This window comes from Nicotiana tabacum, chromosome 1 (assembly GCF_000715075.1).
Source record: "Nicotiana tabacum cultivar K326 chromosome 1, ASM71507v2, whole genome shotgun sequence".
Taxonomy (NCBI): Eukaryota; Viridiplantae; Streptophyta; class Magnoliopsida; order Solanales; family Solanaceae; genus Nicotiana; species Nicotiana tabacum.
The window spans coordinates 200,078,282-200,102,860 of NC_134080.1; the positions used below are offsets into that span (position 1 = coordinate 200,078,282).

Genomic DNA, 24,579 nt, shown 5'->3' on the forward strand with positions numbered 1-24,579 from the left:
TTGCCACTATAAATATAAGAGTTTCATATTTTTAGGTTAAGTTTCGAAGTTTGAGTTGTTGTAGCTGTTACATTTTCCCATTTTAGGAAGTTTGTGATTATATTAGTGTGTAAACATTATATTTTTCATTTTAATTTTTGATTATGAGTTTAATTAGCTTTTCTTCTTAATATTCTTCAATTCCCACTATGAGTAGCTAGATTCTTACTAGGGTTGTGACCCAACCCGAGTGTGTAAACCTTATGGGTATTTAATTTAATTCTTGTTTATGATTTGGTATTGATTATTTTGCTTAGTTCATGCTTCAGTTTTAGAATTAGTAGTTACAAACATTGGTTCATGCCTTTTTGACTTAGTCTCTACTTGAGAAAGAGGGACCTAGTCTAGGATAACTTGGCTAACAAGGAATTGGGTTAATTGAGACTTTGATTAGCCTAATTAAAGGGTTCCAACTAGAGATAGTAAGAACCCGACTTGAGCTTATATCAACTATTTTATTTGATACTCATTTGGACTTGAGAAAGCCAAATTAGGCAAAATCACTCTTTAACCGAGAGGTATTGAGTGGGTAATTTAGAGTTAAGAGCTATAATATACCCCAATCAATAAAATAAGTATTAACATCTTTAACCCATTCAGCGATCACATCCCTAGGCTTTTTAACTATTTCGTAAACACCAAAAACAATTGATCATTTCTAGTTTCTTTTCCTTAGCTTACAATTATTAGAGTAACAGTACAAGTAGAAATCAAAACTTTTTCTAGAAATGCAAATTTGGTTAATCCATTCGCTTTTTCAAGTGTATACTCCTAACACCCCTTATAACTCCCTGTGGATTCGACCCCGACTTATCGTTTGGTAAATTATATTGCATACGGCCGTATCACATCTCCTATCGAGGTGTGTTGTGGACGTTATCAATCATCAACAACACTCAAGCATGTAAGATTCCCATTGTTTAAAGACTCAAAATTAGCAACATACATATTTTTGAATCTTTTTGTCATCAGAACCACTTCACCAATTATAAGATTTGTAACAGTGCAAGTTTTTGATAAGAATTCCACTTTTTTCCGTTTTCGAGACACACTTAGTAGGCTATATTTAAATCTATTCACATAGTACACATTCTCAATTGAATGAGTGGGTGTCTTTCCAGCTCTTCCTACTCCCAGAATGTATCCCTTTTTGCCATTGCAAAAGGACACACTCCCTCCTTGCAAGGCTTTGAGTGAAAGAAAATCATCGGTGCTTCCAGTCATATGCTTAGAGTAGCCACTATCCATATACCATCTTTGGACACTTTGTTTCACTGCTCCCTACACATGGAAATAAAGGGTTAGACTTAGGAACCCAAACAAGTTTGGGTCCTTTGTAGTGAGGTAAAAGGGTGAATCAAACTTCATCTTGTCCAAGCAGGCATCACACATTTTTATTTGAGAGACCACGTTCTTTAGCAGTAGTTGCTTTTTCAACAAAAGCTTTATTTTTCTATTAGGATTGAAATTTAGCTTTACAGTTTCTTTAAAGTGCCCAGTGTTACCACAGTGTGCAAAGCTAGTTATCGACTCCCTGCCTATTCCGCCCCATTGTTCTTATACATGGCAGTGACTACACTAGAGGACCAGGCCTACTTAAGATATTCTCTAGGTCATTCTTAACTCTGCCAAGATCTTCCTAAAGTTGTTTGTTTCTTTCAAGTTCAGCACACATACTAGATTTAACCATTTTTAGCTCATTTTCAAGCTTAAGGTGTGCCTCACTTGCAACTTCCCTTCCCTTTGATTGTTCCCAGAGTTGTTTAACCTTTTTAGTTCCTCAATGGTTTCTTTTAGATCCAAAACTACCACCAACAAGTTATCTCTCTCATGATCTATGTTTTAAGCTTTCTCAGTTAAAGCATCATTTTCCTTTTTTAAATCCTCAATAGTTTCAATTAAGTCAACTACTACGACTACCAGATCATCTCTCTCATGTTCAATCTCTCCTAGTTCCATAGTTGACACATTTTTGTCATTAATGAGATTATGATAAACATAAATCAGGACATTTTCCAAGGATATAAGCTTTTTTGAGAATAAGACTTCAAATTTCTTTGAACGTCCAGAAAATTTACCTTATCATCATCATCATCTTCATCCTCATCAGATTTTGCCATCAATGCAAAGATAGAGTCATATTTAGTAGCTTCGCTTTCAACAACCATCCTGAAGGTGTCCCCTTGTTCATCATCTTCCCCAGATTCACTAGGGGAATCTCTCTATGCAGCAAGAGCTTGCTTCACAACATTGTCGGCAGCATCTCTTCTTTTGAATCTTCTGTTAGGAATCGGGTTCCTCTTAGCTATTTTGTCTGTGTTATGTTGGTACTAGTCTTGCTTGTGCAAAGGATAGGCTTTGATGAAATGTCCTAGCTTCCCACATTTACGGCACAATTCATAGCCTTTTGATCTGTTGGAGCTACCCTTTTTTGGAATGCCTCGGTTTCTGCGAACAATTTTCTAAAACCTTTTTGTCAAATAGGCTATATCAGCATCCTATCCACTTGAGTCATGGTTGTCGGCCTTGAGGACCTGGTTCTTCTCCTTTTTGGTTTCTCTTCTTTCATGTTCCTTATTTTTCTTCATTTCATAGCTCTTCAGATTCCCGATGTGCTCATCAATGGTCAGCTTTTGCAGATCCTTTGCCTCTATGATAGCATTGACTTTGCTTTCCCAGGAACCATGTAATACACTAAGTATTTTCCTGAAAAGTTTTTCCTTGGATGATCTCTCCTAGAGAGTGAAGCTCATTGATGATGGAGGTGAATCGAGTGTGCATGTCCTGAATGGACTCATTATCCTTTATCCTTAATAGTTCATACTCAGTGGTGAGCATGTCGATCTTTAACTGCTTGACTTGAGTTGTTCCTTCATGTGCTGTTTGGAGAGCTTCCCAGATCTCCTTGGCATATTGATAGGCAGAAATTCTGTTATACTCATCTGGTCCAATACCACAGATGAGGATATTTTTTGCTCGGAAGTTCTTCTGTATAACTTTACGGTCAGCATCGTTATACTCCTTCCTTAACTTTGGAACTATCACTAATGGCTCGCTAGTAGTCTTTATAGGGATGAAGGGTCCATCACAAATAACATCCCAGAGCTCTGAATCTTCAGCTGTGATAAAATCATACATCCTTATCTTTCACAATCCGTAGTATTGTCCATTGAATCTTGGTGGTCTGTAGGTTGATTGACCTTCTTTGAAGTATGGTGGAGCAGCCATGTGAATCATTTCTAGGTTTTAGCCTGATAGAATGAACCTGTTCCGATACCAATTGATAGAAACTTAGGGTCCACCAAACTGTATAGAGAACCTGATTCTCTGTCAGTTCCAACAGAACGCACACAATCAAAGATAAGTAAATGACACGACAAGTTTTTCGTGGAAAACTCCCAATCACGGGATTAAAACCATGACCTACACTCGTAGAATTTCAATTTCACTAACTGAGGGAAATTCAAATGAAAAACTATTGTAACCTCGGAATTAATCTCTTAATCCCTCACCTACTTGTAATAACTCTATTTTAAGCCTTTTTGAAATAACTCTATTACAAATCTCACAACTCGACTAACTCTAGTCAAGAGACAAGCACAAGGTTTATGCTTTTATAGATGATTTCCTACACAATGCTTCTAGCTAAGCTAAGTAGGAATTACAAGTTGATCACTTTAACAAAGGTACAACAAAACTAAGGACATATGGTAACACAGGGAACTTTTGATATTTCACCACTGCCAACAACATCTTGTTGGGCTTCAGAAATTTTCCCAACCTGTTGACTCGAGACTTCTTGCCCCTCATATTCGTCTAATGATTCGTTGTCTGCCATTTCTTTTAGTTAGGCAGAGGGAGAGGTTTTCAGCAATAAATCTTTTGGGGATTTGGGTTTACGACTTCGGTGAGAACCAGAACTCGATGGGGTTGGAGAAGAAACTGTAATTGGTTGTTGGTCTGGTATGGGGTTTTGACTAGGTAACAGTTGGGACTCAGACTCTCATTCTAGTGCTTTGTGAGACGAAGACACAGTAGGGATGACATTGGAAGTGTTTGAAATTTATGGATTTTGATGCATAGTGGAGGTTGGAAGTAAAGACACGAGAAAGAGAGGGTTTGTTTTGATAGATAAAGGAAATATTTGGATTTGATGTGGATAGATGGGAAATTGTCATCTTTTGGGGCTATTTAGAGAGGGTGAGGGACCGGTTACAAACGGGTATAATTTACTGGTTAGGCGGGTCAGTTTATAACGGGTGTGACGTTTGAGTTTTAAAGAGATAAGAGAGAGACGGAAATATTTAATGATGTGGCAATTTTATAGCCATTTATAATGTGCATGAGAGTAAAAAGGAACTATTAACCTGAGTCAAAGGAACCAGGTTCCCTAAAATAGTTTTGTAAATGTGAGTCTCATCCTTTTACCAAGATACAACATCATTAGCTACTTGTTTGCTTTATAGCTGCCATGCGTGTTAACTTGTAAAGGTATAGAGATAAGTTAGAAATTTCCATAAAACACTCTTTAGCAGTTCTACCTGTTCATTCTTCCATAGCCAATCATCGAGGGACCTGGTGCTTAGTTTGATTTTATCAACTCCAATGCTCGTCGATTCTTTTCAAAGTGCTCTCTACTCAGTGATTTGGTGAAGATATCTGCTACTTGGTCCTCTATTTTGCAACACTTCATGTAGATAAGACCTTTTTCAACATTATCTGTGAGAAAATGATGTTGCACATCAATATATATATAGAAGCTATATTCGATATAATATTAGCTAATGCACTAGTACTTAGTGCATAGTATAGTGTAAGCTATATTCGATATATATATATATATATATATATATATATATATATATATATATATATATATATATAGCTTATATATTCGATATATTCGATATATATATATATATATATATATATATACACATATATATATATATATATATATATATATATGTATATACTTACACTATACTATGCACTAAGTACTAGTGCATTAGCTAATATTATATCGAATATAGCTTCTATATATATATTGATGTGCAACATATATATACTTACACTATACTATGCACTAAGTATCAGTGCATTAGCTAATATTATATCGAATATAGCTTATATATATAATATATATACTTACACTATACTATGCACTAAGTATCAGTGCATTAGCTAATATTATATCGAATATAGCTTATATATATATATATATATATATATATATATATACTTACACTATACTATGCACTAAGTATTAGTGCATTATCTAATATTATATCGAATATAGCTTATATATATAATATATACATTTACACTATACTATGCACTAAGTATCAGTGCATTAGCTATTATTATATCGAATATAGCTTATATATATATGTCACAACCCAATCCTCGAACCCGGTCGTGATGGCGCTTCTCGCGGAGACAAGGCCAGCCAAACCAAAACAGAACACCTCTTTTAAACAGTTAATCATCAAAAACAGTAGTAACATATAATATAATGTTCATAAATTGCGGAATTTAACGATAATAATAGCAGGAACCATCCTGACACAGCCCAAACCGGGGTGTCACAAGTCATGAGCTACTACAGAATCTGCTATAGGTCTACAAAGTACGGAATCCAATACAACAGTCTGAAGAAAATATAAATGATAGAGGATAAGAGAGACAAGGGGGCTGCAGACGTCAACAGCTACCTCGTAACTCCAAATCACTACCTAGCCTAGAAGGAATCAGCGCTCAAGTGCGGACTCTGCTATACCTGAATCTGCACACACGGTGCAGGGAGTAATGTGAGTACTCCGACTCAGTGAGTAATAATTACAAATAATGGCTGAAAGTATGAAAACACGTAAAGGCACAAAGCAATTCCATATAAAGCAGTAAAATCACTTAAAGCAGTAAATCAGTGAAAAAATCAACTGATATTCCTTTTTAAAACAAGTAAAACAGGTAATTTAACAGGTAATTAACAAGTAGAAATCCGCCCCTCGGGCACAGTATCAATCGCTTAGCATAGTATCAGCCCCTCGGGCTCACTCTCAGTATAGTATCAGCCCCTCGGGCTACCTCACAATCACTCAGCATATTGGTCAGCCATTGTTACCTGACCAAATTGCATCATACAGTGTCATTGTTACCACTGTTTCAAATCACATGGGTACCCACGCTCACTGTGGGTGTGCAGACTCCGGAGGGGGCCCTTACGGCCCAAGCGCTATATCAAGCCACCTCGTGGCATCATCACTCAGCATATCCTCACATCACTCAAGCCACCGCATGGCATAAATAGTATCTCAGGCCCTCGACCTCATATCACTCAGCATATCCTCACATATGGCCCCCGGCCTCGCTTAGTCCAGAAATTATCATAAGCCCCTTGGGCATTAGTAAAACGGTAGTCCTCAGCCCAAAACATGATGTAGAAATATCATTTTAGTTTCAAAACTGAGTAAAAGTGGCTGAGTTTGTAAAACAGTAGATAGCAACAGGACTGAGTTCAAATAATAAGTCAAGTAGTGAGGAAATAGCGATAAAAATCCCCGAAGGGTTCAAATAGTTGGCACGAAGCCCAAATATGGCAATCAGCCCAAATCATGATGATACAAATGAATTTCAGTCAAATATTCAGTAAAGTCATCAATCGGGATGGACCAAGGCACAATCCCCAGTAGTGAAAGACCCCACGCTCATCATCCAGTGCATATCTTGCCTCAATATAGCACTACGATGTGCAATCCGGAGTTTCAAACCCTCAGGACATCATTTACAACCATTACTCACCTCGAACTGGCTAATTCTCTAGCTCGCGACGCCTTTTCCCCTCGAATTGGCCTCCACGCACGTCGAATCTATCCAAAATCAGAACGAATACGTCACAATATGTGAAGGGAACAAATCCCAAGCGAAAACATTCGAAAAATATCAAAAATCTCAAAATTAGCAAAACCCGAGCCCTGGGCCCACGTCTCGGAATCAGGTAAAAGTTACATTTTCAGAATCCTCATACCCTCACGAGTCTAACCATACCAAAATTATCCAATTTCGATACCATTTGGTCCTTCAAATCACCATTTTACATTTTTTAAAGGTTTCACAATTTTCTTCCCAAATTTCATCTCAAATCACGAATTAAATGATGAATTTAGTGATAGATTCATGTATTCTAGCTAAATCTGAGTTAAAATCACTTACACCGATGAATTTCTTGAAAAACCTTCGAAAAATCGCCAAAATCCGAGCTCTCTAGGTCAAAAAATTAAATAAAACCCAAAACCTCATATTTATAGGTACCCCTCAGGTATTAGCTAGTGCGGGCCGCACCAAAACACACGCGGTCCGCACAAGCCAGTGCGATCCGCACAAAGGCAACGTGCGGCCACACAAGCCTCCCTCTACAGTGACAGGCTTTAGTATTTTGGCCATAACTTTTTCTACAGATGTCCAAATAGCGATATCTTTACCTTTCTGGAAACTAAACACGAAGGGCTACAAATTTCATTTTTCAATCACCTCAAAATCCCTTGTAGATCAAAAGATATGAGCTTCTAAAGTAGGACCTGCAGATCGTTCCCCACGCGGCCGCACACCATTTTGTGCGGTCCGCATGACACCTACCGCGGTCGCATCCATTTTTGTGCGGTCCGAACGGAACTCACCGTGGGCACACTCATTTTGTGCGGACCGCATGGGTGAGTTCTGGGGCCTGCAACCCCTGTAGGCCTGCTACAGCTATGATTTTTGTACTAAAACATCCCGGAACCTACCCGGAACTCCCGAAACTTCAAACCAATTGTTCCAACACATCACATGACATAGTTCAAACTTGTTCAAAACTTCAGAACGCTCACAACAACATCAAATCACCAATTTAATATAGGATTCAGGCCTAAGAACTCCAAGAACTCTTAAATTATGCTTTCGATCAAAAGGTCTATCAAATCTCGTCTGAATGACCTGAAATTTTGCACACACATCCCAAATGATACAATGAAGCTACTGCAACTCTCGGAATTCCATTCCGACCCCTATATCAAAATCTCGCCTATCAACCGGAATTTGCCAAAATATCAATTTCGCCAATTCAAGCCTAAATCTTCTCTACAACTCCAAAACCCATTTTGATCGCGCTCCTAAGTCACAAATCACCTCCCGAAGCTAACCGAACCATCGGAACTCACTTCCGAGCCTTCTATCACATAAGTCAACATCCGGTTGACTTTTCCAACTTAAGCCTTCTTAAAAGAGACTAAGTGTCTCATTTCTTACCAAATCCTCTCCGAACTCGAACTAATAAACTCGATCACATAAAACACGGATAACGAAGCGTAAAGAAGCTAAAATAGGGGAAATGGAGCGGTAACTCATGAGACGACTGGCCGGGTCGTCACATCCTCCCTAACTTAAACAAACGTTCGTCCTCGAACGAGTCAAGAAACATACCTGAAGCCTCAAACAGATGAGGATATTTGCTCCGTATCTGCCGCTCGATCTCCCAGGTAGCCTCCTCCACAGGCCGACCCCTCCACTGCACCTTTACTGAAGCTATATCCTTTGACCTCAATTTCCGAACCTAGCAACCCAAAATAGCTACTGGCTCCACATCAAAGGTCAAATCATCATCCAACTGAACTGTGTTGTAGTCCAAAACATGAGACGGATCCCCACTATACTTCCAGAGCATAGAAACATGAAATACCGGATGCACACTCGACAGGCTGGGTAGTAAAGCAAGCTCTTAAGCCACCTCCCCAATCCTCCGAAGCAGCTCAAAAGGCCCAATGAATCGGGGACTCAACTTGCCTTTCTTCCCAAATCTCATAACACCCTTCATGGGTGAAACCTTCAGCAAGACCTTCTCACCGACCATGTAGGACACATCTCGAACCTTTTGGTCCGCCTAACTCTTCTGTTGTAACTGCGTTGTACGAAGCCTCTCCTGAATCACCTTCACCTTCTCTAAGGTATCCTGAACCAAATCTATCCCCAATAGTCTAGCCTCGCCGGGCTCGAACCAACCAACCGGAGATCTACACCGCCTCCCGTACAAAGCCTCATATGGAGCCATCTGAATACTCGACTGGTAGCTGTTGTTGTAAGCAAACTCTGCAAGTGGTAGAAACTTATCCCATGAACCTCCAAAGTCAATAACACAAGCACGCAACATGTCCTCCAATATTTGAATAGTACGCTCGGACTGTCCGTCCGTCTGAGGATGAAACAATGTGCTCAACTCTACCTGAGTACCCAACTCTCTCTGCACGGCTCTCCAAAACTGTGAAGTAAACTGAGTACCTCTATCTGAGATGATGGAAATAGGAATGCCATGCAATCGAACAATCTCCCGGATATAAATCCCTGCCAACTACTCTGAAGAATAGGTAGTACACATAGGAATGAAGTGCCCAGACTTGGTCAGCCGATCCACAATCACCCAAAAAGCATCGAACTTCTTCAAAGTCCGAGGAAGTCCAACTACAAAGTCCATAGTGATTCTCTCCCACTTCCACTCGGGAATAACCATCTGCTGAAACAAGCCACCCGGTCTCTGATGCTCATACTTCACCTACTAACAGTTGAGACACCGAGCTACAAATCCCACAATATCTTTCTTCATTCTTCTCCACCAATAGTGCTGCCTCAAATCCTTATACATCTTTGCAGCACCCGGATGAATGGAATACCATGAGCTATGGGCCTCCTCCAGAATTAGCTCTCTAAGCCCATCCACATTGGGCACACAAATCCGGCCCTGCATCCACAACACACCATCATCCCCGACGGTCACATCTCTGGCATCATCATGCTGGACTCTGTCACTAAGGACAAGCAAATGCGGATCATCATACTGGCGCTCTCTGATGCGATCGTATAAAGAAGACCGAGAAACCACACAAGACAACACCCGACTGGGCACCGAAATATCCAACCTCACGAACTGATTGGCCAAGGCCTAAACATCAACTGCAAGGGGTCTCTCCCCAACTGGAATATATGACTCCCCATACTCACTGCCTTTCGGCTCAATGCATCGGCCACCACGTTGGCCTTTCCTGGATGGTACAGAATAGTGATATCATAATTCTTAAGCAACACCAACCATCTCCGCTGCCTCAAATTAAGATCCTTTTGCCTGAACAAATGCTGAAGACTGCGATGATCAGTGAACACCTCACAAGATACGCCATACAAGTAATGCCTCCAAATCTTTAATGCGTGAACTATGGCAGCCAACTCCAAATCATGAATGGGGTAGTTCTTCTCATGGGGCTTCAACTGCCGAGAAGCATAAGCAATAACTCTACCCTCCTGCATCAACACACAACCAATCCCAACTCTTGAAGCAACACAATACACAGTATATGAACCTGAAGCTGATGGCAAAACCAACACTGGAGTTGTGGTCAAATCTGTCTTGAGCTTCTGAAATATCTCCTCACACTCGTCCGACCATACGAATGGAGCACCCTTCTGAGTCAATTTGGTCAAGGGCGATGCAATGGATGAAAATCCCTGAACAAACCAGCGATAATAGCGTACTAACCCAAGAAAGCTACGAATCTCTATGGCTGAGGACGGTCTGGGCCAACTCTGAACCGTCTCTATCTTCTTCGGATCAACCTGTATACCCTCGCTGGACACCACGTGCCCCAAGAAAGCCACTGAACTAAGCCAAAACTCACACTTGGAGAATTTTGCATAAAGCTTCTCCTCCCTCAGTCTCTGCAACACAACTCTCAAATGCTTCGCGTGCTCCACCTGACTACGCGAGTACACCAGAATATCATCAACGAATACAATAACGAATGAATCCAGATAAGGCCGAAATACATTGTTCATCAAATGCATGAATGCTGCTGGGCATTGGTTAGCCCGAAAGACATAACAAGAAACTCATAATGACCATATCTGGTCCTGAAGGCAGTCTTAAGAATATCTGAATCACTGATCTTCAACTGGTGATAACCCGAACGGAGATCAATCTTGGAGAACACCCTCGCTCCCTGAAGCTGATCAAATAAATCATCAATGCGAGGCAAAGGATACTTGTTCTTAATTGTTACTTTGTTCAATTGCCTATAATCAATGCACATTCTCATCGTGTCATCCTTTTTCTTCACAAACAAAACTGGTGCACCCCAAAGGGACACACTAGGCCGAATGAACCCCTTATCTAGGAGTTCCTGAAGTTGTTCTTTCAATTACTTCAACTCTGTTGGTGCCATACGATACGGCGGAATAGAAATGGGTTGAGTGCCCAGTAGCACGTCAATACCAAAATCAATATCCCTGTCCGGTGGCATGTTCGACAGGTCTGCAAGAAAAACATCGGGAAAATACCTCACAATTGGGACAGAATTGATACTAGGAGTCTCAGCTCCAACATCCCTCACAAATGCTAGATATAAAAGGCAACCTTTCCCAACCATACGTTGGGCCTTCAAGAAAGAGATCACTCTACTAGGGGTATAATCAGTCACACCACGCCACTCGATCCGCGGTACACCTGACATAGCCAAAGTGACTGTCTTAGCATAGCAGTCTAGAATAGCACGACACAGAGATAGCTAATCCATGCCCAAAATGACATCAAAATCCATCATGCTCAATAGCAATAGATCCACTCAGGTCTCCAGACCCCCAATAGTCACCACACATGACTGGTACACACAGTCTACAACAACAGTATCGCTCACTGGGGTAGATACATGAACAGGTAAAGCAAGAAACTCACGGGGCGTACCCAAATAACGAGCAAAGTATGATGACACATAAGAAAAGGTGGAACCGGGATCAAATAATACAGAGGCATCTCTATGGCAGACTGAAACAATACCTGTAATGACAGCATCTGAAGCAATAGCATCTGGTCTGCCAGAAAGTGCATAGAAATGGGCCTGACCGCCCCCTGATCGACCTCCCCCTCTGGGGCGACCCCTAGCTGCATGACATCCACCCCTAGCTGGCTGGGTGGGTGGTGAGATAACTGGAGTAGTAGTCGAGGGCTGACCCCTCTGCTGAGATGAACTAGCCATACGACGAGGACACTGCCTCCACACATATCCAAACTCTCCACACTCATAACAACTCTCAGGTGCTAGAGAAGGGGACTGAAGGGAACCCCTCACACCGGAGTGACCAGCTGATGCACTCGGCATAGAAGAACCCTGAGCTGACGGGGCACGAGATGAACTCTGGGCTGGAAGGGCACTGAGTGATGACTGGCCCCGCTGAGATCCATGATGACCATGACCCGAAGATGCCCCGTGACACTCTAGGCGGGTTGACTGAGCATGCCAAAAAGAACGACCTCTACCATGCTGAAACTGGCACCTCGAAGAAGCACAACCATAACTGCCAGATCCTCGAGGATTCTTGGCCTCCCTCTCCTCTCGATCCTGACGGCGAACCGTCTCAATATCGCGAGCGATATCGACCACCTCCTCGAACGTAGCACCCAACACCCTCTCTCGGGTCATAAGAATACAGAGGTGATAGTTAAGGCCATCAACAAATCTCCTGATCCTCTCACGATCTATCGGAACCATCCAAATGGCATGACGAGCCAACTCAGAAAACCTCGACTCATACTGTGACACAGTCATATCCCCCTATCGCAACCACTCAAACTGTCTACGGAGCTCCTCTTTACGAGACTGCGGCACATACTTCTCCAAGAAGAGAGTGGAGAACTGCTACCAAGTAAGGGGCGCTTCTCCAACCGGCCTATGCCTCTCATACGCCTCCCACCATGTGAAGGCAGCCCCAGTAAACTGAAACGTGGTAAATGCCACACCACTAGTCTCAAGAATCCCTGCTGTACAAAGCATCCGCTGACACTTATCAGGAAAACCCTGGGCATCCTCGCCCTCGGCACCACTGAATAACGGAGGCTGGAGTCTACCAAACCTCTCAAGATGACGCTGCTCATCATCCTGCATAACTTGCACAATAAACTCCTGAGGTGGTGCAACCGGCTGAGCTGGAGGTGCCCTCAGTATCTATAGTCCCTGCACTACTTGCTCAAGTGTGCGAGCAGCGGGGGTCTGATTGCCTCCCCCGGCCTGTGAAGTAGCTGCTGCTGTAGTGGATAAAATTGCCTGAGCCAGGCCAGTGCAAACTGATAATATCTGTATCAAGGCCTCCTGAAGACCCGGAACCACGATAGGCACAACTGGTGCCTGAACTGGAGCTGCTGGAGCATCCATAGCGGGAGCCTGATCCGGAGCCGGGGCAAACGGTGTATCAACAGGTGCTGGCCTCGCTGCTCTACCTCTGCCACATCCACGACCGCGTCCACGACCTCTGGTAGCCTCAGTGGGTGGCACTGGTGGTCGTCCACCTCGTTCGGTAGCTCGCATCCTCACCATCTGTGAGAGAATGGAATATCAGAAGTTTAGTACTCGAACCAACAAGTTCTCACGACAAGAGTTTCAAGAATATGAAATTTTTCCTAAAGGTTCTGCAGCCTCTCGAGGATAAATACAGACATTCCGTACCGATCCGCGAGACTCGACTAAACCTGCTCATGACTCGTGAGACCTAAGTAACCTAGGCTATGATACCAACTTGTCACGACCCAATTCCCAAACCCAGTCGCGATGGCGCCTCTTGCGGAGACAAGGCCAGCCATACGAAAACGGAACACCTCTTTTAAATAGTTAATCATCAAAAACAGTAGTAACATATAATATAATGTTCAAAAATTGCGCAATTTAACGATAATAACAGCAGGAACCATCCTGACACAGCCCAAACCGGGGTGTCACAAGTCATGAGCTACTACAGAATCTGCTATAGGTCTACAAAGTACGAAATCCGATACAACAGTCTGAAGAAAACATAAATGATAGAGGATAAGAAAGACAAAGGGGCTGCGGACGTCAATAGCTACCTCGTAACTCCAAATCACTGCCTAGCCTGGAAGGAATTAGCGCTCAAGTGCGGACTCTGCTATACCTGAATCTGCACACACGGTGCAGGGAGTAATGTGAGTACTCCGACTCAGTGAGTAATAATTACAAATAATGGCTGAAAGTATGAAAACACGTAAAGGCACAAAGCAATTCCATATCAAGCAGTAAAATCACTTAAAGTAGTAAATCAGTGAAGAAATCAAATGATATTCCTTTTTAAAACAAGTAAAACATGTAATTTAACAGGTAATTAACAAGTAGAAATCCGCCCCTCGGGCATAGTATCAATCGCTCAGCATAGTATCAGCCCCTTGGGCTCACTCTCAGTACAGTATCAGCCCATTGGGCTACCTCACAATCACTAAGCATAATGGTCAGTCATTGTTACCTGACCAAATTGCATCATACAGTGTCATTGTTACCACTATTTCAAATCACATGGGTACCCGCGCTCACTGTGGGTGTGCAGACTCCGGAGGGGCCCCTTACGGCCCAAGCGCTATATCAAGCCACCTCGTGGCATCATCACTCAGCATATCCTCACATCACTCAAGCCACCGCATGGCATAAATAGTATCTCAGGCCCTCGGCCTCATATCACTCAGCATATCCTCACATATGGCCCTCGGCCTCACTCAGTCCAGAAATCATCATAAGCCCCTTGGGCATTAGTAAAACGGTAGTCCTCAGCCCAAAACATGACTGAGTAAAAGTGGCTGAGTTTGTAAAACAGTAGATAGCAACAGGACTGAGTTCAAATAATAAGTCAAGTAGTGAGGAAACAGTGATAAAAATCCCCGAAGGGTTCAAATAGTTGGCACGAAGCCCAAATATGGCAATCAGCCCAAATCATGATGATACAAGTGAATTTCAGTCAAATATTCAGTAAAGTCATCAATCGGGATGGACCAAGTCACAATCCCCAGTAGTGAAAGATCCCACGCTTATCATCCAGCACGTATCTTGCCTCAATATAGCACTACGATGTGCAATCCGGGGTTTCAAATCCTCAGGACATCATTTACAACCATTACTCACCTCGAACTGGCTAATTCTCTAGCTTGCGATGCCTTTGCCCCTCGAATTGGCCTCCACGTGCGTCGAATCTATCCAAAATCAGAACGAATACGTCACAATATGCTAAGGGAACATAGCCCAAGCGAAAACATTCGAAAAATATCAAAAATCTCGAAATTAGCAAAACCCGAGCTCCGGGCCCACGTCTCAGAATCGGGTAAAAGTTACATTTTCAGAATCCTCATACCATCACGAGTCTAACCATACCAAAATTATCCAATTCCGATACCATTAGGTCCTTCAAATCATCATTTTACATTTTTGAAAGGTTTCACAATTTTCTTCCCAAATTCCATCTCAAATCACTATTTAAATGATGAATTTAGTGATAGATTCATGTATTCTAGCCAAATCTAAGTTAAAATCACTTACCCCGATGAATTTCTTGAAAAACCTTTGAAAAATCTCCAAAATCCGAGCTCTCTAGGTCAACATATTAAAGAAAACACACGCGGTCTGCACAAGCCAGTGCGGTCCGCACAAAGGCAACGTGCGGCCGCACAGGCCTCCCTCTGCAGTTACAGCCTTTAGTATTTTGGCCATAACCTTTGCTAAAAATATCCAAATTGTGATATCTTTACTTTTCTGGAAACTAGACACGAAGATCTACATCTTTTGTTTTTGAATTACCTCAAAATTCATTGTAGATCAAAAGTTATGAGCTTCCAAAGTAGGACCAGCAGATCGTTCCCCACGCGGCCGCACACCATTTTGTGCGGTCCGCATGACACCTACCACGGCCGCATCCATTTTTGTGCGGTCCGCACGGAACTCACCGTGGGCGCACTCATTTTGTGCGGACCGCATGGGTGACTTCTGGGGCCTGCAACCCCTGTAGGCCTGCTACAGCTATGATTTTTGCACTAAAACATCCCGAAACCTACCCGGAACTCCCGGAACTTCAAACCAATTGTACCAACACATCTCATGACATCGTTCAAACTTGCTCAAAACTACGGAACGCTCACAACAACATCAAATCACAAATTTAATATAGGATTCAGGCCTAAGAACTCCAAGAACTCTTAAATTATGCTTTCGATCAAAAGGTCTATCAAATCTCGTCCGAATGACCTGAAATTTTGCACACACATCCCAAATGACACAATGAAGCTACTGCAACTCTCGGAATTCCATTCCAACCCCTATATCAAAATTTCGCCTATCAACCGAAATTTGCCAAAATATCAATTTTGCCAATTCAAGCCTTAATCTTCTTTACAACTCCAAAACTCATTCTGATCGCGCTCCTAAGTCACAAATCACCTCCCGAAGCTAACCGAACTATTGGAACTCACTTCCGAGACTTCTAACACATAAGTCGACATCCGGTTGACTTTTCTAACTTAAGCCTTCTTAAAAGAGACTCAGTGTCTCATTTCTTACCAAATCCTCTCCGAACTCGAACTAATAAACTCGATCACATAAAACACGGATAACAAAGCGTAAAGAAGCTGAAATGGGGGAAATGGAGCGGTAACTCATGAGACGACTGGTCGGGTCGTCACAATATCCAAAGAGAATTAATAATAAAACAAGGAATTCACAGTTAATAGAAGATTTCCTATGCACTAAGTATAAGTGTATTAGGTAGTATTATATCGAATATAGCTTATATATATAATATATATACTTACGCTATACTATGCACTGAGTATAAGTGTATTAGGTCATACTGTATAGAATATAGCTTATATATATATATATATATATATATATATATATATATATATATATACACACACTTACACTATATATATGCACTAAGTTTTAGTGCATTGGCTAATATTATATCGAATATAGCTTATATATATACTCTATATAATATATATACTTACACTATATTATGCACTAAGTATCAGTGCATTAGCTAATATTATATCGAATATAGATATATATATATACTTACACTATACTATGCACTAAGTATCAGTGCATTAGCTAATATTATATCGAATATAGCTTATATATATATATATATACTTACACTATACTATGCACTAAGTATCAGTGCATTAGCTAATATTATATCGAATATAGCTTATATATATATATATATATATATATATATATATACTTACACTATACTATGCACTAAGTATTAGTGCATTATCTAATATTATATCGAATATAGCTTATATATATAATATATATACTTACACTATACTATGCACTAAGTATCAGTGCATTAGCTATTATTATATCGAATATAGCTTATATATATATGTCACAACCCAATCCTCGAACCCGGTCGTGATGGCGCTTCTCGCGGAGACAAGGCCAGCCAAACCAAAACAGAACACCTCTTTATATACACACACACACACACTTACAATATAATGTGCACTAAGTTTTAGTGCATTGGCTAATATTATATCGAATATAGCTTATATATATACTCCCTCGGTTTCAATTTATGAGAACCCATTTGACTAGGCACGGAGTTTATGAAAAGAGAGAAGACTTTTGAATTTGTGGTGTAAAATGATGCACATATATTTTGTGTGGCTATAAATCATTGCATAAAGGTAAATTGTTTCCAAATAAGGAAAGGAATCATTCTTTTTGGCACAGACCAAAAAGGAAATACGTTCACATAAATTGAAACGGAGGGAGTATAATATATTGTCATGACCCAATTCCCGAACCCAGTCGTGATGGCGCCTCTCGTGAAGACAAGGCCAGCCAGACCAAAATAGGACACCTCTTTAAGCAGTTAATTATCATAAACAGTAATAAACATAATATAATATCCATAGGTTGCGAAAACTTTAACGATAACAACAGTGGAAACCATCCCGACACAGCCCAAATCGGGGTGTCACAAGTCTTGACCTACTACAGAATCTGCTATAGGTCTACAAAGTACGGAATCCGATACAACAGTCTGAATAAAACATAAATGATAGAGGATAAGAGAGACAAGGGGTTGCGGACGTCAACAGCTACCTCGTAACTCTAAATCACTACCTAGCCTGAAAGGAATCAACGCTCAGGTGCGGACTCTGCTATGCCTGAATCTGCACACATGGTGCAGGGAGTAATGTGAGTACTCCGACTCAGTGAGTAATAATAATAAATAATGGCTGAAAGCAAGAAAACATGTACAGGCACAAAACATTCTATACAAAAGCAGTGAAATCACTTAAAACCAGTAAATTAGTGAAGTATCAAATGAAATCTCTTTTAAAGCAATTAAAATAGGTAATTTGGTAATAAATAACAAGTAGAAATCTGCCCCTCAGGCTCAGTATCAAAATACAAGTAGAAATTTTCCCCTTGGGCACAATATCAAAATAACAAGAAGAAATCTGCCCCTCGGGCACAGTATCAGTCACTCAGTACAGTATCAGCCCCTCGGGCTCACTCTCAGAACAGTACCAGCCCCGCGGGCTACCTCACAATCACTCATATTAGCCCTTCGGGCATAGTATCAATCACTCAGCATAATGGGTACCCGCGCTCACTATGGGTGTGCAGACTCTGGAGGGTCCCCTTACGGCCCAATCGCTATATCAAGCCACCTCGTGGCATCATCACTCAGCATATCCTCACATCACTCAAGCCACTGCGTGGCATATAACGTATCTCAGGCCCTCAGCCTCATATCACTCGGCCTCACATCACTCAAGCCACTGTGTGGCATAAATAGTAACTAAGGCCCTCGGCCTCATATCACTCAGCATATCCTCACATATGGCCCTCGGCCTTACTCAGTCCGGAAATCATCATAAGCCCCTTGGGCATTAGTAAAATAGTAGTTCTCAGCCCAAAACATGATGTAGAAATATCGCTTTAGTTTCAAACTTGAGTAAAAGTGGCTGAGCTTGTAAAACAGTAGATATCAATAGGACTGAGTTCAAATAATAAGTCAAGCAGTAAGGAAACAGTGATAAAAATCCCTGAAGGGTTCAAATAGTTGGCAAGAAGCCCAAAATGGCAATCAGCCTAAATCATGACGATAACAAATAAATTTCAGTCAAATATTCGGTAAAATCATCAATCGAGATGGACCAAGTCACAATCCCCAATAGTGAAAGATCCCACGCTCATCACCCAGCGCGTATCTTGCCTCAATATAGCACTACGATGTGCAATCCGGGGTTTCAAACCCTCAGGACATCATTTACAATCATTACTCACCTCGAACTGGCAAAATTTCTAGCTCGCATGTCGCGACCCAAATCCCGGCCGTGATGGCGCCCAGCACACTACTAGGCAAGCCCGACCATTATTCAACACTTAACCCAATTTATCAAAAATAGTGAAAAGAAATATCAATTAAGCAAGATTAAAGTACTGAAGATTTGAACAAAATACACAATATAATCTCACTAGGACCCGGTGTCACGAATCTGAGCCTCTAGAATACAGAATATCATTCTAATACGTGGTATATCCAAAGTCCGATAATGTGGAAATAAAGAGATAGGATATGAGGGAGAAGATCAATGGCTGCAAACGCCGTGCAGCTACCTCGATACTCCCAGAGGCTGGATCTGCTGATCAACTGGATCTACTGAGCCTGAAACTGCCCTGGATCTGCACACAAGGTGCAGGGAGTAAAGTGAGTACTCTGACCCAGTGAGTAATAAAAGTAACTACAGTCCGAAGATAAGAAAATCCAGTAAATACACAAAGTAAGCTACAATCCGAATATACAACAACATATGGAACTGAGCAGCTAAACACCAGTATAAATACAAATACATGAATGCAATGCAATGCATATGATGGTACATTCCAGTACCCACTGCGGCGTGCAGCCCGAGCCATCCATATTTATTTATCGTCGACGGCGCTCACTGGGGGTGTGTACAGACTCCGGAGGGGCTCCTACAGCCCAAGCGCAATATCTTGGTCAGTCATTGTTACCTGACCGGTCAGCCATTGTTACCTGACCAATTTATATCATACAGTGCCATTGTTACCACTGTTCAAGTATATCATCCAGTGTCATTGTTACCACTATTTCAAGTATATCACACAGTGTCATTGTTACCACTGTTTCAAGTATATCACACAGTGTCATTGTTACCACTGTTTCAAGTCACTTTATAATCAGTCCAGAAAATAATATAATAAGCCCCTTGGGCATTTACAAAACAGAAGTTCCCAGCCCGGAATACATTTAAAAATATCATTTAAGTTTTCAACACTTAGAATTATGGCTGAGTTTGCAAAACAGCATTTAAAACCTTGGACTGAAATTAAATGATATGCAAATCATGCTAAGCAGTAATATCAATCCTCGAAGAATTTTACAAATCAGCACAAGGCCCCAAACATGGCATCAAGCCCAGTAGTATCAATTAAGTATGTGTATCAATCACCAGTATAGTATAAACATCACACGGGATGGACCAAGTCATAATCCCCAATAGTATCTGACCCCGCACTATCCATGGAGTGCGTGTCATGCCACAATATAGCGTTACGATGTGAAAGTCCGGGGTTTCAAACCCTCATAACAGCATTTACGTCTATTACTCACCTCAAGATGGCCAAAAGTCTACTCTGCGATGCCCTTTCCTTTCGAATCGACCTCCTCGCGCATCGAAACTTGGCAAAACCACAAGGAATATATTACAATAGGCTAAGGGAATATAACTCAATCGAAAAGACTCGAAAAATATCGAAAATCACGAAATTTGCAAAACCCGAGCCCCGGGCCCACTTCTCGAAAAATTATGAAACTCACATCACCGGATTCCTCGTCTCTCCACGAGTCCGCACATATAAAATTAACCAAAATCAGAGTTCATTTGGCCCCTTAAATCACCAAATCTTATTTTCAAATCCCTAGGCCTAAATCCTCAATTTTTCTACAATTTTCATGTTCAAATCCATACATAATTGATGTACTTAACTCAAAATAGGTGGGGATAACTTACCTTCACATTGATGATGAAAATCCCCTCTTGAAGCTCCCCAAAAATCGTCCATACTTTGAAGAAATGAAGAAAAGTGAGCTAAATCCGTGTATAAAAGAATCTGCATGTGCTTCGTCGAGTTGTACCTTGCACTTGTGCTATACAAGTTGTACATCCTATTAAAATTGTTCCTTGTCGGATACCTTCTTTTTAAACACCCATAACATCTTGTATAAATATCCAAATGACAAAAGGTTTGAATATTTAGAAACTAGACTCAAAGATCTTTAATTTGATAGGTTGTACACCATATAACTCTCTATATATCCCGAGATATGAGCTTTTAAAGTGCATCGTAAATTCTGCCGAAGTTGCTCCAGCAGCCCTTTTCGATCCATCGTAACTTTCTGAGATGATATGCAAATCGCGAATGGTTTAACTTTCCGAAAACTAAAATGTATGGGCTACAATTTTCATGTTTTTCACTTTTTCTGATTTCCTATAGATTACAAGATATGAGCTTCCAAACTGGACAACTCGCACCTAAAATTTTCTAGGCACAGCAGAATTTTCTGCAATTTTTTCCAAGTCCGAAATCACTCTGAGACACCTCCGAAACACTCCCGAGCCCTCGAGGCTCCAAACCAAATATGAACACTGACTCTTAAACATCACACGAACTTGCTCGAGCGATCAAATCGCCAAAATAACATCAAAATCAATGATTTGAGCCTCAAATCCAAGAATTCTTTCAAATTTCATAAACTTTCAAATTTTTCCTATTATTCATATATTTCAACACAAAGATATTCCGGACACACTCCTAAGTCCCAAATAACCTAACGAATCTATCCAAACCATAAAATTCGCATTTCGAATCTGATATCAAAATTTCCACTTCCGGCCAAATTTTCTCAAAAACCTTCAATTTTCCATCTTTAGCCGAACGGCTCCAAAATGACCTACGGACCTCCGAATTCACTTCCGATCGCGCTCCCAAATCCAGAATCACCATACGGAGCTACTCCCAGTCTCGGAATCCCAAACGGACATCAATAACACTGAAATGCATTTTAAACCAAACTGATGCAATTTCTTCTAAAATGCTATCTTCCACAATAGGCGCCAAAACGCTCCCGGGTTATCCAAAACCCGATCCGGGCATACGCCCAAGTCCAAAATCATCATACGAACCTGCTGGAACCTTCGGATCCCAATTCCGAGGTCGTTTACTCAAAATTTCAATCCTAGTTCATTTCTTCAATTTTAAGCTTTCAAAATGAGAATTTCCATTTAGATTTGACTCCAAACTTCCTGAATTTTAATTCTGACCATACACACAAGTCAATATACCTGAGATGAAGCCACTCATGGCCTCAAACTACTGAATGACGTGCCGGAGCTCAAAACAACCGGTCGGGTCGTTACAATCTCCCCCACTTAAACATACGTTCGTCCTCGAACGTGCTGAGAACTACACTGAAGTAGTATGAAATCACTTGTTTAACACATCATGCACCTTCCCATGCTACCACTACTCCGTTGAGCACATTAGCTCGATAATTCTGTAGATATACTTATTTATTCAAGCAAATAAGTCATTAGGCCCAATTCCAACATCCTGAATTTCCCTGCCAAGCCTGTTTCCATCATACGACCACCATATCAATCTCCACACGCTGTACCCAAACATGACTGCATAACTTTGCTGAATTCACACTTTGCATCACTTTACTCATAGAACCACAATAACATTCTTTAAACATAATAGTCGAAATTCCACGAATCTGATGCTCCCATTGCATCTCATGATCTACACAGGTCTTGCTCTAGTTTTTTTTTCAACACCGATACGACTGAAGAGATGTGCCAAAATTCACAACCAACTGCTGAATCAACAATTCATTGGATCTACACTCCTGACAAGTTCCATTACCTTGTCCCAAACCAAAGAATGATCTTTGCTCTATAATTTACTTCATATAATCAGTTTGCACTGACCCCAAATCTAGTAACCTCGTCTCACCCAGTACAAACTGCTCAAGCAATAAGCCACCTCAGACATAATCAAAAATCCCACAAGATGCCACATTGTGCCAGTATGCTATCAATTCGAACGCGATACAAAAGGAAGGCGAACTCTAAAAGGAACTACTCAACTCGCACACTAACATAGACTTCCTCAGAAAACAGGGAAACAGAACACACAAAAGCAAATATGGGCACTGAACTGAACATCACACTGTTGCGGCGTGCAACCCGACATACCCATGGCGGTGTGCCACCCGATCCAAATATAGAACTCACATAAGGAGATATACGTCGAGCTAAATAGCTCATCACATCAAAATACCGAATATCGGTCATAAACACACTAAAGTGCATAATATCATTCCCAAGGAAACATATAGCACTATAGGCTACAAACTCAAGCACAACTGAGGTGCGATACATGATCTAAGTCTCATCCTGCTCATATAACATCACCGCTGAGCGGAACCTCAACACATAAGGAATCTCACAACTCATACGGTGCAATATATCTTTACATGAATTAACTGACCACGAAATAAGACCGCGACTATCCTTCCATAAAGAGTGCATTGCTGAAATAAACACAACTGGCCTGACATAAGGCTCTCTTCCACATTTAAATCTATCCACTGACCTCAAGTCGATCCTGATCGTGCCAAGCTAGGCCAATAATCTTTCACAGGTCCATAATCCAATAAACAGAGTGCCCTCCAGGCATAAATTCTCAAATGGATGATATTACCAAAATCCTCATACTTGGTTTAAATTTCTTATTAATCAAGTGACTACATGTCACACTTATACAATATTCCTGTGGGACAAGCTCCCACCATCTTCCGAAATAATTAACAGGTCTGCACATCCAAACCACCGGCTGCACTAACGCTGAAAAGCGATCAAGAATCCCTAACCAGGATGCAAAGCCTTTCTCATAGAACACCGACCTCAGGTGATACTGACGTCAATACCCATCTTACTCAAAACATTGAAACTCATATATTGCTCATCCGAGATCGTGACATCACAGTCATTGACCAAACTGCAACCTTGGTCCTTACTTCAAATTCCATACCACTCACTGCACCTCACGTGCCAATATACGATAGACGCGATTTCCATCACAACTCTGGAACCGCCGATAGGCTAATACTTCATCACATAAGACTTTCCATTTAACTCACTTCAGGAGAACTATAGCAGCATACAGGCGAATCCTCATAATCGTCGAATATGCCAATCTCTAAGTAGTTGTCCAAGCCACCATAACACTTTCTGGGATCCGCCTACTCATAATAGGCCCTAACAAAAGAATGCTTCAGAATAACATCAATCACTGCGGCCGACAAGCCTCACATGCATAACTCGATCACGCTGAACGAACCGATCATTGACACTAGTATACCAACTCAACTATGGCTAATCAATCTACTTCCTTCCAATTTATCCTTGATTGCCTTAGAAATAATAATATCTCCCTTTAACACCTAACTTATTTCAACCAAACTCACCTCGAGTGACCTTAAATCACGAGACCATGCTGTCTCAAATACCATGACCATTTCATGTCTCTCAAATGCTACACCGCAAGTAAAAACATCTTAGAACATTCTGTGCCTTTCTTC

At 41.2% G+C, this 24,579-nt stretch overlaps 1 protein-coding gene across 1 annotated transcript; it reads right to left on the minus strand.

Moving 5' to 3' along the window:
• Positions 1-2,733: 2,733 nt before the first annotated feature.
• Positions 2,734-3,177, minus strand: LOC142164631 (uncharacterized). Its single transcript, XM_075222796.1, has one exon. The coding sequence runs from the start codon at positions 3,175-3,177 to the stop codon at positions 2,734-2,736; it is 444 nt and encodes a 147-aa protein (XP_075078897.1).
• Positions 3,178-24,579: the final 21,402 nt, after the last annotated feature.